We start from the raw sequence: 14599 nt of genomic DNA on the forward strand, positions 1-14599 counted from the left end.
TCCCAAAGGTCCTACCATCTAACACCATCACATTACAGGATAGAGTTTCAGTATATGAATGGGGGCGGGTGTAGGGGGCACATTCAGTCCATAACATTTGGAAATAGGCAATAACTCAGAGCTGTCAAACCTACTGTCTTGGGCCCAAGTCCCTGCTAGTTGCGGTGGATGGTTATTGGGAAAACAACCCCTGGAATTACTTGGTAGTCAGTGTGTGCCTTTCTTGGATGAAACTGACGAAAGCACCTGTGGAAAGTGTGTAAAGCGTGCGCCGTGGTGGAGGGGGTTCTGAGCGCTGTGACCTCCTTTGCCTGTCCTGAGCTTCCTGCTTTCTGGAATATCAGGGCTGCCTTCGAGAATATAATCTTCAAAATCCTGTCCTCTTATTTGGTATGGAGTGATACCTTAGCTTTTTATGTTTTTAAGTGAGTTTGCCTCAAATGATGCTACCTGGATCATGCCCATGGACCTTGAGATTCTCTCTCTCTTTCTCACACACAAACATATACAACTTGAAAGGAAAAGTATTGTAGAACTCAGAAAAAACCCCCAAAAAACCCACCATGGTTCCCGCTTGCTGTAGGAAAGACATTCTTGAATCCAGGTTCATGACTGACTCCAGGGTGGTACAAAATGCTTTCTTCTGAGAGTTTAGCTGATTGTTAGTTACCACTAGCAGCTTAAACTGGCACTCCCAGAAGTAAACACAGTTGACATTAGCCTTAATAACTGTCTCTAGCACAAAAAAGGTTGAGGTAAGTAATGCAGATCACAAAGGCTGGCAGGTGACCAGGTGCTACCCTGTACTGGGAAAAGACAGGGCAGAATGGTCGGGTTAATCAGTCACCCTGTGAAGGCCTGGAGATTTTGAGGAGGCCCCCACACCTTTAGGGGATTTGTCTGGATGCGTTGCCTTGCAGCTAAATTGAGTGTTCAGTAAACTCCAAACTCCTGTCTAACTGAAAACAGCCATCCCCACTCTTCTCATCCCTGAGGCACAGGAGCGTGAGTTTCTTAGAATCCTTCAGGGATGATCAAAACACAGAGTCTTCCAGGGTCTCAAATCCAGGCTCTTCCACGTAACTTACAACTTCAATGTCTGTTTCACCAGAACCACTTTTCTGCAAAACAAAGCATCCTTCCTTAGATGTCTTTAGGGAACTTGCGGATTCTTTGAATTTATTTACCATTGGTTTTAAATCAATTTTGCTTATAAAAAGTAGTAAATGTCCACTGAAGAAAACATGGGGAAGGAAGAAGAAGACCCAGAAATACACCTGCAAACACAGCCACTGTTTCTCTCCAGCCCCTTTTCCTAGGGAGAAGGTTATCTTTGCAGTTTTATGAAGGCAAATGGATTAAGAGCCTTATAAACTAACTTCTTTCTGGGTAACCTCACGTAGTATTTTAAATCACAGGCAGTTGGCTCTCTGTATCCATAGGCTTCTCCCTTTTGTCTATGGGACCAGAGCATCTGCGGACTTTGGAATCTGCAGGGTCTCCTAGAGCCATTCTCCCTGCAGGGAGCAAGGGATGCCTGCGACTGTCCGTTCTTTGGCTGCATCCGGCATATTCCATCCATAGTTTATTATAACCTTCCTTTAAATTTGAGTTTATGTCCAATTTGGGCTATTGTAAATAATGCTGATATTATTTACAAAATCCATGACAGAAAAATACCTCCTGTAAGAGATCATATTCCTCGCCCTCCTTTACTCATTCAGCACATTTTCATACCTACTGGACACTATTATGTATTGAATACTCCATGAGGGACACAACAATGGTGGTCTCTGCCAATATACTTTACACAGTTCGTGGTCTACCTGATTTTAGAAGGAACCTTCTCTGGTTACATTGTAGAAGCAAAGAATGCCTGGAAATCAGTCTCTAACAAATTGAAAGCTCAGAATAAGTTTTTTTAAGTAAGCCTTTTTTTACTGCTAAGCCAGCTCATCCCCGTCCTCCACCCCCCCCCCCCCGCAGTTCCTGTCTCTTGAATGTTACAAAACAATGTCTGACTCGGACCTGGACAAGCAAAAACTTGTTTAACAGCAGCTCTGGGATGGCAGCTCTCCAGATCCCAGGACTGTGGGTACCAGCATCAAGCTCAGAGGTGCAAGCAGTGATTTAAAGTACAGGGTTCCCTTTCCCACCAGCCAAAGGCGTCCTGGGGTCAGCCAAACGTCTCTGCCGACAGCACTAATGGGCCCCCTCGTCGCCCTTGCGCAGAAGCCCCGTAAGTGGGTTGGGCAGCTTCTGCCTTCGCGCCTGGAGCTTGGGCATTGCCGCCTGGGGCCCAGCTGCGGTCCGCTCTGCGCTGAGTCACGTGCTCTCCCAGGTGGAGAACGCAGGCGGTGAAATTGACAGTAAGAGCTGATACTTCATCTTCCCAGTTCTACCCGCTCACCCCTGCCCTGGCCTTCCATCCCCCACCCCTCCCTCCCTCCTTTCTCCCTCTCTCTCCCTCATCTGTTTTTACCCGCCACACTGCAATGTGAGAAGAGAGTGGCTTGTCTGGAGAAGCTCAGCAGCAGCGGGCTCTGACATTAATCCTTTGCTTATTCTGAAACTGGCCTGTCTGCCGCAAGTTGTTATTTTGCGGACGGGACTTGATTTTAATGGACAACACACACTGTAAGCTTGTACAGTAAGCTCTTAAGCCAGTTTCTTTTGTCAACCTCAGAAGAGTCAAGGAAGCCTTTGGGGGCTGTGTAGGGAAATGAGATGCCAGCATTAAAATGTTCCATGAAGAGGCCAGGGCAAGTGACTTCAGTCTGCTGCTTAAACCACATGTGGTTTCTCAGGGAGGAGTGGGCCAGAGCCAGGAGGGAGGGACAGCACAGATTCAGATGAACTGAAATAAGTTTCATGGTGGGGCCCACTCTCTTTCCAGAAAAGCTATGGGACAACAGAGTACGCCCTGTTCCCCTGATAAAGGAGGCCAGAAGGCTGCAAGTAAGGGCAGGGTGATTTTTTTTTTTTCGGCCAGCCTCAGTTCTCTGCTTCACTAAGTTAGTAACTATCATTGCCTAAATCATTCCAAACACCCGAACTGCAAACTCTAAAGGTCACCGCTTATTGAAATGATCTGTTTTGGTGAGTGTTTGATCAAACTTCCGTACAACGAGTCACCAGTTGACCTATCCAATCATGAGTCACTTTATCAGAGAGAAAAACTAAATTTGTGAAGAAAATTACCTGATAAGGGTGTGGAAACCACAGCCTATAGGCTGAATTTGGATTGTTGCCTGTTTCTATAATTACAGTTGTATTGGCTGGAGCCACGGTGGGTCATGTGCATGTCATCTCTGGCCATTGTCACACTGCAATGCCAGCCTGATAAACCCTTTGTCCCTTTAATAATATTATAGGTGAGTCCCCAAATTCACCTATAATACAGTACAATCCCAGTCAGAATTGTAGCAGCTTTTTTGGTAGAAACTGGCTTTAAAAGTTATATGGAAATTAAAAAAAATAGAATAACCAAAACAACTTTGGAAAAAAAAAATCAGGTTTGGAAGCCTTTGACCTCTAGGTTTACAATAAAGCCAGTCGTCAACACAGTGTTGTATTGGCATAAATTTAGACAAGTGGATCAATGAAACCAAATGGTCCAGAAACACGCATGTATACACGCACAACTCATTTGTAACAAAGATGGCCAGACAGCCCGCTGGGGAAAGGACGATTCTTCCACCTGACGATGCTGGAGCAAGTGCACAGCCATATGTAACTAAGGATTCAGTTACTCCTCGGTGCTCTGGGTGGTTAATAGGGCCTAAGAAAGCATATTTGGGGGGGATCATTTGCCTTCTCTATGGTTCTTTATACTAAGGAACTAGGAAAAAATGCTCTGAAAAACTTCGTTGATCGTGGGCAGAATCATGGATTCTTAAAACATCAGAGCTAAACGGGACACTGGACCATCTCATCTGTGCCCCGTACTATTCAGAAAAGGAAGTCAGGGCTTATGGTGTTGAAGGAGTTGCCCAAGGTCAGGGAAGGGATGGCTGATAGAAAATAAAAATTCACGTCACAGCTGAGTAGGACCTGTGCGATCTTCAAGGACTGTAGTGAACGTACATTAACAAAAGAGCCAAAGAGCAGAATGACTAAAGCAAAGGCATCTGGCCTCTTGGGAAAAGAACCTGCCTGGTAATACAGAAAATGAGTAACGCAGTGACAGATCCCTGAGGACCCAACCCTGAGCAGATAGCACATACCTAAGAACCTTCAATATTACCTCATAGTTGATGGTTACAAAGAAATCTTTAATATTGCTCTTTGGTGCTGGAACGGGTGGAAACAACTTGGTCCATAAGTGGCATCTGTAAACAGAGTAAAGGCAGGAAACAGGTGAGCAAGAACATCCTTTCTTGTCCTTCAATAGCTACTCTAAAAATGACCTATTAATCCCAGCATCTGCTGTTTCGTAAATGCAAGATCTTTATTGACTAAGACTTCCAAACATCTACATTGGAATAACTGTTGAAGACCTCAGGGGTCCTGCGAGGCTCTGATGTGACTTCTGATCCAGCCAAGAAAGACGTAACGGTACTTGCTTCACGTTGGTGCATGTTACAGGTCTGACTGCTGAAAACAAGTGACGGAGGTCAAGTGTGTGGTCCTCCACTGTGACCTCTGGGCTGGTGTGCAGCCCCTCCCCCAACGTGCGGGTTCTCAGGGTTCACTTCCTGTTTCCTCTCCTTTGAACTGCCACCCCCCCCAGCCTACAGATGCCATCTGATACAACATTTATAATAGTGAAGCTGTTTAAAATTAAAGTCATTTTCTAAGTTATGAAAGAGAGAAGACAGACCATGTTCTGAAGCCCCCTAAGTGGCTCTTGGCCTCACCAGATGCCAAAATGGATGCGAAGTTCTTATGGGGCCACTTGCAGGCTCTAGGATTGGTCTCCAAATCTGCCTGACACGTCTAGAATCTGCTTTTGACCTGGGAACACTCAGCCACTCAGGGTGACTGAAGGGCCACGGTGGGACTTGGGACCTCATAATTGGGGATCAGAACATGGGAGGTGCTGTAGTGAGTTCAGTGTCCAGGGGGCTGCCTGCCTTTATCTGGGAAATAAAAAGGATGCCCTGGTGACACAAGAAAGGTGACCAAGGCAGTCAAGGCATCAAAAATAACCAACGAATACAAAAACCACAGAAATTAATAGACTGCTGGCAAATTCAAGAAGCATGCAGCTAATGGCAGAAGGCTATGCTGGGCTCTGTCCAGTTTCTGTAAATCACCGACTGTTGCCCAGTTTTTGACTCGATCCACACTCATCTTGGAAAGGCTTTGCAGGAAGACACGAAATGCTATAAATTCTACCAGATGACAAGAACCCTCCGTCTAGCGGTTGCATGGCAAGAATGCAAACATTCAATATTCAGACCCCAAAGGAATCACCCAAATGGAAAGAATACCTACATTCTGCAGATGAGGGAGAACGTTAACAAGAGGAAGCAGATGACTGCCATAAGCACAACAGGGAACCATTCTGTCCAGGGCTGCTTCTCATCATTTCCTGATGGAAAAAAAAAAAGAAGAAAAGAAAAAAGAAAGAAAGCAGAGCTAGAATCAGTGGTAGATAAGAGAAATGACCACATTAGGGCGTCAGAAAGCTTGGGTTGGCCTTGTAGTGCTGGGTGATGCTGGGCAAGTAGCTTAACTTTCCTGAGTCTCAGGTTTGCCACCTGTAAAGTCACAGGAGAGGGGGTAATACCCATCTCACAAAGTTGATATGAGGGTGAAATGAAATAGTAGCAGTGAAGCCACTTTTTAATTTTTTATTGAAGTATGGTCAGTTACAATGTGTCAGTTTCTGATGTACAACATAATGTCCTGGTCATTTTTTTCCCCATTTGTCTTCATATTCTTTTTCATTAAATGTTATCACAAGATATTGAATGTAGCTCTCTGTGCTATACAGAAGAAATTCATTTTTAATGTATTTTTATATATAGTGGCTAATATTTGCAAATCTCAAACTCCCAAATGCACCCCTTCCTACCTCCTTTCCCCCAGTAACCATGAGATTGTTCACTATGTCTGTGAGTCTATTTGTTTTGTAGATGACTTCCTTATGTCCTCTTTTTTCTTTCTTTTCTTGCTTTTTTTTTTTTTTAGATTCCACATATGAGTGATACCGTATGGTATTTTTCTTTCTCTTTCTGGCTTACTTCACTTAGAATGACGATCTCCAGATCCACCCATGTTGCTGCAAATGGCATTGTTTTATTCCTTTTTATGGCTGAGGAGTATTCCATTATATAAATATACCACAGCTTCTTTATCCAGTCATCTGTCAGTGGACATTTAGGTTGCTTCCATGTCTGAGCTGTTGTATATAGTGCTCCTAGGAACATTAGGGGACATGTATCTTTTTAAATTAGAGTTCCCTCTGGATATATGCCCAGGAGTGGTGTTGCTGGATCATATGGTAAGTCTATTTTTAGTTTTTTAAGGATTCTGCATACTGTTTCCATAACAGCTTCACCAAACTACATTCCCAACAGCAATGTAGGAGGGCTCCCTTTTCTTCACACCCTCTCCAGTACTGATTGTGGACTTGTGAATGTTGGCCATTCTGATTGGTGTGAGGTGATACCTCATTGTAGTTTTGATTTACATTTCTCTGATAATTAACAATATTGAGCATTTTTTCATGTGCTTATTGGCCATTTGTATGTCTTCATTAGAGAACTGCTTGTTTAGGTCTTCTGCCCATTTTTAGATTGTGCTGTTTGTTTTTATGTTGTTAAGTTGTATGAGCTGTTTATATATTCTGGAAATTAAGCCTTTGTCAATCACATCATTTGCAAATATTTTCTCCCATTCTGTAGGCTGTCGTTTTGTTTTACTTATGGTTTCCTTTGCTGTTCAAAAGCTTAAGAGTTTAATTAGATCCCATTTGTTTATTTTTGCTTTGTTTCTGTTTCCTAGGTAGAATGCCCTAGGAGAATGTTGCTAAGATTTATGTCAGAGACTGTTTAGCCTATGTTTATTCTAGGAGGTTTATCATGTCTTGTCTTATGTTTAAGTCTTTAAGCCATTTGAGTTTATTTCTGTATATGGTAGAAGGGAGTGTTCAACTTCATTGATTTACACTCTGCTGTCCAGTTTTCCCAACACCACTTGCTGAAGAGACTGTCTTTTCTCCGTTGTATATTCCTGAGTGAGGTCAGTTTTAATCTTAAAGCATTATTTAATCAATCAGCAGATATTTATGGAGCACATTCTAGATGATACACCACCTGGATCTTGGAGCTTATCAGCTTCTGGTGAATAGAAAGGTTTTTAGATGGAAAAGCTACAAAAACGTAAGCCTACTTAGTAACGTAATTGCACTACAATCAAAATATTTTACAAACTTAGAAAGTAAAGTATGGAGTAATTCTTGTAGTTAACCACAAAGGTATCAGACTCTGTTGCGGGTCCTTTACAATCTTAAGTATCCTCAAAACACCTCTTACCAGTAACCCCATTTCACAGATAGGAAAGTCACAGCTAACTGTACCGTGAGTCAGTACGGAAATGATAAATGTGCAACATGTCACCCAACTCTCTACATAAATTGGCTTCTAATCGACACTGATGGACGGATCTTCTGTAGGCTTAGATGATAGCTTTGGAGGGTGTGTGACTTTTTTTTTTTTTAATTTAAGATTCTGGAAATGCATTCAGGAAAAACCCAGGATCATTTACCGAATGGTGTTTAAAGAAGTAATACACTTGCTAAACTGCCTGATTCACTTTTAGAGAAGAATACAAATCTCAAGTTACCTTCCCGAATCCGGTGTCCTTTTTGTGCTTATTCATTCCTTTATTCACCCATGTAACCAATATTTATTGGGCTTCCATTATGTGTGGGGACTATACACGTTGCTGGGGGACGGGGTTAAATCAACCCATGTGAGCCCTCCCTTCCTGCTGCTGAGGGAGGAAGCCACTAATAAGTAAAGGCATGAGTGATTTAGTGACAGCGGCTCTAAATGCAGAGGTGAGGTGTCCACACTGCATGGGGAGAAGCAGTCCCATTCCCCAGTTTGCCATTAATGGTTTCTTTTACAAAATGAGAGGTGGAATTTTCAAGTCCTTGTAAATATGTTAAGACTTCCTCAGACCCCAAAATACTTAAAACTCAAATCTTTCAGGGTATCAAGAGAGAGCGATGTCTTGAGGATTTCATGCTAGTGATTCCAATGTTGCCTTGATCTCTTGCTTTTTCCTTTTTCCTTTTTTTTTTTTAACCCCCTGAGAACTCTTACTTGGGATTTATCTTCTACCTCCCAAAAAGCTTTAATCTCTCCTCCTTCATCTCTTCCCTTCTGCTTTCAAATATTCGTAGAGTCCTTTATCTTGAATAAGCCATTACTTTGCTCTGCCATCTCTCCCAACTATCATCAAATACCTTCTTACTTTATTTCTCAGCCTAATTTCTTGAATAAGGGATTCAGGCTGCTTCATGTCTTCTTCCCAGAAATCACTTAAAATCACTGGTGGCTTCCTTCTAGTTGAATCCAGGGTACTGTCAGTTCCTTTTTCCAACTTTACTTTTCCTGATCTCCCTCCTAAATTTCAGACTTGGTGGTTGCACCCACCTGAAGAGACCAAGCCTTTGGCTCTTTTACCCAAATGTTCTTTTTCTTTGATATCATTTCCTTCTTTCCTTTTTAATTTCAACTGACTCCAGCTCAGCCTTAACCCTTTGTTATTTTCCACTCCAGTCTGTTCTCAACTTTGAGAAGTTTGAGCACAGCTTTATGTTCTAATTCCATGGAAACCTGTCTCGTGTCTTTATTCCTGGGCAGCCCTGACATGCAGCTCCACGTCTAGACCTGAGGCTGCCCTGTGTGAAACCCACTGGGATGTGTCACAGCTGACAACGCTCAGAACCAAACTCACACCCATTCTCACATCAGAACTCCTTCTCACTAACATCCCCATCTTGGTCTCCACTCTTCCCAGTTCCCAAACTGGAATCCTTGAAAGTCACTGCAATTCTTCCCATTCCCTGTAGCCCCTGCCTCCTCTCCTCATCTGCTCGGTTTCCACCATGACAGCACCGCCAGCCACAAAAGTAAGAGAGACAAGCTTTTGTCTCACAAGCCCATACTTGCCTAGTCTGGAAACCTGAGTTCTATTCCCAGCTTATTGTGACGGTGGCCATTCTGGGCCTCAGTTTCCTCATCTGTGAAAATGAGGCAGTTGAAATACGACCTTTAAGAACCCTCTCAATCCAGCACATTTTCTAGTACTGCTGACCCAATCAGGGCATTGCCATTTCATGTGTACTTACCTCTAACAAAACTGATCTTAGTATATTTTCATGGGTGAAAGTTTGAAAGTTGTAGTGAAAAACAAAAAATAAAAATAAAAGTCATCAGTAGCTGGCAGAAACAAATAGCGTATTTTCTACAGATTTTCTGTACATCTCTTAATACATTCACTTTCTAGGTCCCAGACGAGATGCGAAGTGCTCAACATGTGTACTGCTCACAGCAGCACTCCCAGGTGGGCACTGCCATCCCCACTTCACAGATGGAGGGACTGTGGTAGGGAGGGCAGAGCGGGTCAGCTCAGGACACGTGGCTCTGGGATTGGGGGGCTGGGAGGGAAGCCCAGGACTTGCTGAGCAGTCGTGCTCCTAACCAGGGTGGGGGGATCCCGTCCCGCCACCCACTACCCCCAAACCAAGGACATGCTGCATGCTTCACAGAACACATTCTAAATGTTTCTCTCATCAAACACTCCTGAGTGTCCTCTTCCCAGCAGGGAAGCCCCACTGTGTTTTTGTGTCCCCACCGTTGCACGTGGCTAGGTTTGCAGGCTGTGTCCCCAGCAAAAGTTGCCTGCCTTGCAAGCTACCACTCCCCCTAACGTTCCCTAGTCAGGACTGAATCCCTCTATTTAAAACCTGTGACCATGGCATCTATTTACAAATGAGCAGTAGCCAAAATGATGAAAAACAGATCCTCAGAGATAGAAACCTTTTATCTTCCCAAATGCCACACACACACACTGGTTCCAGGGTTAGTATTCAGTTCCCCAGACTATCTGAGTATCCTGTTAAACCTGGTTTTTACCACACTTGCTCATAGCTAACATAAAAAGCAACTGGAATGAACTAATCCTGGTCAAATACCGTCTTGCTTTATTTCCCAGTCTGATGTCCTGAATAGGGGATTCTGCCTGCTTCGTTGCCCCATCTCTGAAACTCACCATCCACACTCTGATCCGTTATGCAAGGACCCTAATAGGTACATTGGGAAACTGGAGACTCATAGACACGGCATATGAATTTAGCAGAGGTTATGTCAGCAGAAAAAAGTTTTCATGTTTACAACAAGGTTAAACAGGTGAAGTTTGGGTCCTGCAGAAAAAAATCAGCAGTGTTGTGAATATTATCAGGGTCATACACTCGGTCCCGTTAGTGTCTCAAATTGTGCAACCCACCCCCCCCCACCCCGGCGGCTGCGTCCTGATAACAGTGCCGTTGACTTCTGAGCATGGTTTCAAAAATCTTTTCAGTTAAACCACTCGCTGGTTGCTCACTTATGCGCTCACGTGGACAAGTGAGTGTTCTCACTGAATTAGCAAAACGTATAGAGGCAACTGATTTCATTTTATTCAATCAAAAAAAGTTATTCGTGTATGCACGGTACTAGGTGGGAAGCGAAGTCGAGGTCACTGCCTAGGGGGAGGTGGCCCGTGACTCATTTCTGTGGCTTGGCTTCTGCAGTGCCCCACCTTGCTGTACAACCACTCCCCTACCGCTCCCTGAGGACAAAACGAACCCCTAGAGAACAGAGCTGAGGTCAACTCTACTGGCAAAGGAAGCATAAGCTGGCAGGTAAATTTAGTGCAGGAAAAAGCTTTCACATATTTGCTTCCAAATGGAAATTGCTTGGGGGTTATCTGCCGTTCAGTTATTACTAATGCAAAAAAGAAGATGAGAGTCAGTTATGTAAATAAATGAATTAAAGACAGCATTTAAATCAACCATACTTCAATTTAAAAAAAGTAAAAATAAAGACAGCATCTGCTCTGATTTTGCTGCAGTTAGAACAGTGAACATTTCATGCTGACGGTATGTGTCCTCTGATCAAAATGGTGAAATTTCACACCGTGAAATTTGGGATGCCCCTGAGTTTAAATTCTGGGGTCTCTGACTTTGGAAATTTTCTTAAGAACAAGTATTTCCAGGTAACTTGAATCTTTTCTCTGATTCAAGAATGACTTTTCTGCCATGAAAATGGAAGCCACAGATGTTCCTTTTCAAGAAAGTGATGGGCACTGCTGTTCAGCTACGCAGAGATGAGTTTTAGAAAAAGGAAGTCACAGCGCCTGTCTTCAGACTCTGCACCTCACTTATTGGATGCTTTTCCGCTATTGACAACTTGGAGCATTTGGGAGCTCAGCTGTCTGCTTTTTGGTGCCCTTGGCTTCCTTAGTTTCTGACATCTCAGCCATTTGACCTTAACAATCAGCCAGGGAATGATAAGTGTGCTCCTGCTCTGTGACCTGGGAGTGCATGGTGGGAAGGGCTGGGACTGGGGCGAATGGGATGGTGGTTAAAGAGACCCAGGCCCTGGCCCCAGCTTAGTCCCAAATCTTCCCTGGCGACCTTGAGAGCTTCGTCACACTGCTTCTCCCCTGGTGCTGTAACCTGTCTCGTCCTAAAACCTTGTGGCCTGTGTAGGGCACAGTAGTAACTCTTAGAAGATCAGCTTGATTGGGAGGCCCGTTCCACCCTTAAACTGTTTAGCCAAGTATGGCTTGCGTTGCTTCCAGAATGATTTTAAATCTGATTTCAGACTCAACAATAGGTTCCGAGGGAAAAGTGCTAATGAGTCAGTTGGGTGGACTTTTCCAGTGAAGCAGCCCTGCTCTGTGCTCATAAAAGCGGCAGGCGCTGGGAGGACTTCCCACGGCGCCGCCAGGGCTGGGTCCCGGAGAGCGTGTCAGTGTGTTAGGCTGTGAAACTCCCTGCCTCGTGCTTCTCGTTGGAGGGGGAGGCTGTGGCGTCATCTGTGAAGGGACGTGCAAAACCAGGTCACAGGCTCACCGTGCAAGCCAGAGTCAGAAGCAAGCCTTCTGGGTGGGTGAGCTTTCTGAAGCAGCTGTCAGGTGGATTGTGGGCGTCTCCTATTTAGGGAGACCGAAGGACGGGGGCAGGCAGCAAATGGAGCCTCAGTGGACAAAATGTGGATAGTCCAGGGCCCAGAGCAGAATGTGCAAAACTTGTACTGTGTTCACCTGGGACGGGGTTGGGCTCAATGAACCAAAACATGGAAAAGGCATGGAGACCCTAGGGGTGTGTGCATGCCCATGCGAGCTCAGGGTCCCAGGTGGACTGCTGCTGCGTTCTCAGTCTGCGCTCGTCCTCAGTGGGACTAGACTTGATGAGGCTGAATGGAGAACTTCTCTTTGCCAGTTTCTCCTCCTCTGCAGACTTTCCCACACAGCACCAAGCGCTGTGTGCCTGCTGGGGCCCAGGGCTTCCCAAGACGTTCTTCCCTGTCAGGGGCCGCTGTTCTGTCCACCTGCTAAGGCATCTGAAAGCTGGCTGCGGAGGCTGCAGTCTTCACGTAGACATTAGGAGCGAGGGGTAAAGCGCCGTCACCCTGGTTGAGAGCTGACCTTAAGCAAGGAGCCCTCTCCACCTTCCATCACCTGCTTTGTGAAATGGGGGTGCGAGCTGCCTGAGCTGATACCTGGAAAGTGCACAGCACAGTGCTGGTGCCTATTAGGTGTGCAGCGAATACTGGTTATTATCGTGGTGATGATGATTAAAAGCACGGAGTCGGATGTAAAAAGGCATCAAGATAATTTCCCTAAAAAGTCAAAGCAAAACTAAAATTCCAGTCCTGTCAGAATCCTCAAAAGCCCGAGTCAGCTCAGGCCTGGAGGGAAGGAAAACACCAAATAGTCAGGAGCCTCGGGGGTAGGAAAGGGCAGAAGGCACAGATGGACCCAGCCCTCCAGGAGAGCTGCGTTAAAACGAGCGCTGGGGGTGATGGGAAGGGGTGTTTAGGTAGAGCAGCCTGAAGAGATCAAAGAAAAAGTCCCCAGGGCTTGGTCTGCAGGGAGGTTGACCAGGTCCTGAGCTTTCTGTCGTGACCCTTTCACTGTCACCAACTCCCACTGCCATCTTCCGGCCTGTCTCCCTGGCCGCAGCCATGACCCGTGGGGTGATGAGGCATCACGGAAAGAGCAGGGCGTGGATCCAGGCCTGTGCCTGGGTTCCAGGTCCGGTCTGTCACTTTGTAGCTCTCTCCCTTACGATGGTTGCTTAACCCCCCCGCATCTATTTTCTCCCCTGTAAGTTAGGAAAATGCTATGTTTGTAAGGATAGACAAGATAGTGCAGGTGAATGTGCCAAGCTCAGTGCCCGCCCCAACAGCAGGGCCCCCTTCCTCCCCCCTGTGGCCAGCCCATCACGGGACAGAAGTCATGCAGGGAAGGGTGGGGTGGGTACCACACCTCCAGCGGCCATGCCTGAAAGCACAGTGGGAACTCCCTGCTCCTGACACTGAGGGGCAGAATCTGAAAGCTCCCCTCTAGCCCTCTTTTAGGCCACTGGGGTGAGGTGGTCCTGCCCTCCTGCTGGGAACAAGTGAGCGATGGGCTGCCGGGCATGGGGCTACCAGCCTGGAAACCACAGGAGCCCCAGGGAAAAGGAAGCAGGTGACCAAACCAACCACCACATTGACCAACCCCAAATCCCCCCCCCCATTTGCAAAGAAAACCCTGAATTACCACAAGGTTGATCACCCTCAGGTCAGGCAAGTGGGTTTTTCATGTTAGTGAGTCAACTTTTCAGTCCTCAACCCATTTTTTGTCACTTGACCCAGAAGCCTGCCACGTCTTAGCTCACACAAGCTTTTGAACTGGCGAAAGTCATTTGGAAGACCTAGGGAAAGTGAATCTGAGCCCTCTCCAAGGCCTCCCCTTCGTCTCGCTCCTTCCTGGCTTTCTCCCTGTTTCACCACAGTGTGAGAATTTAGAAACACAGACTGGCAGAAAAGGAAAAAAAAAAAGAGAGAGAGAGCACGGGCGGGGAGTCAGAGCTGGGGTGAGGTGAGAGCCAGCAGAGCGCAAAGCACAGCAGGCGGGGCGGAAGGCCTTGAAGGTGTCACCACGCTCTCCAGCCTTTGCTGCCTGATGCTCCAGGGCCAGTGTACCTGGGCTCCTCATTCATTCACAGCCCATGAAGTTCAAGTCTGAGGGGAAAATCACCGGAGTTTCCCCGGGGGAAACTTACTTCCACCCCAGTCCTGATTGTTAGCCCTCCCACCCGACACCGGCCTTCATTTTATGCTTCAACCTGTCTTCCTGAAGGCCTTACACATTCTAGGCTGTGTGATGTGATGCTAAGGGTCCCCCCTGCCCTCCACGTGTGTGCGCACATGCACGCACAGAGACACAGACACACACACACACACACACACACACACACATACACACACACGGTGAGCAAGACATAGCCAGGGTTTCCTGTGAGTGACAGGTCTTGTAGAAGATGCCCTGAAAGGCAGCTGGCACCCGTGTTGACCTTGGCCTCACAGACAAGCCATCTGAGAAT

At 45.9% G+C, this 14599-nt stretch overlaps 1 protein-coding gene across 1 annotated transcript in view; it reads right to left on the bottom strand.

The window, feature by feature from the left end:
- Positions 1–302: 302 nt before the first annotated feature.
- The window catches only part of IL5RA (interleukin 5 receptor subunit alpha), a 34570-nt gene continuing 20273 nt past the window's right edge, over positions 303–14599 (bottom strand). The window contains exons 10-12 of the mRNA XM_072940819.1: positions 5440–5536; positions 4247–4331; positions 303–1121 (exon numbers count right to left, since the gene is read on the bottom strand). Of these exons, the coding sequence (XP_072796920.1) occupies positions 1035–1121; positions 4247–4331; positions 5440–5536 (269 nt within the window). The 3' untranslated portion in view covers positions 303–1034. The remainder of the gene's footprint in view (positions 1122–4246; positions 4332–5439; positions 5537–14599) is intronic.

Source organism: Vicugna pacos, chromosome 17, assembly GCF_048564905.1.
Source record: "Vicugna pacos chromosome 17, VicPac4, whole genome shotgun sequence".
Classification (NCBI taxonomy): domain Eukaryota; kingdom Metazoa; phylum Chordata; class Mammalia; order Artiodactyla; family Camelidae; genus Vicugna; species Vicugna pacos.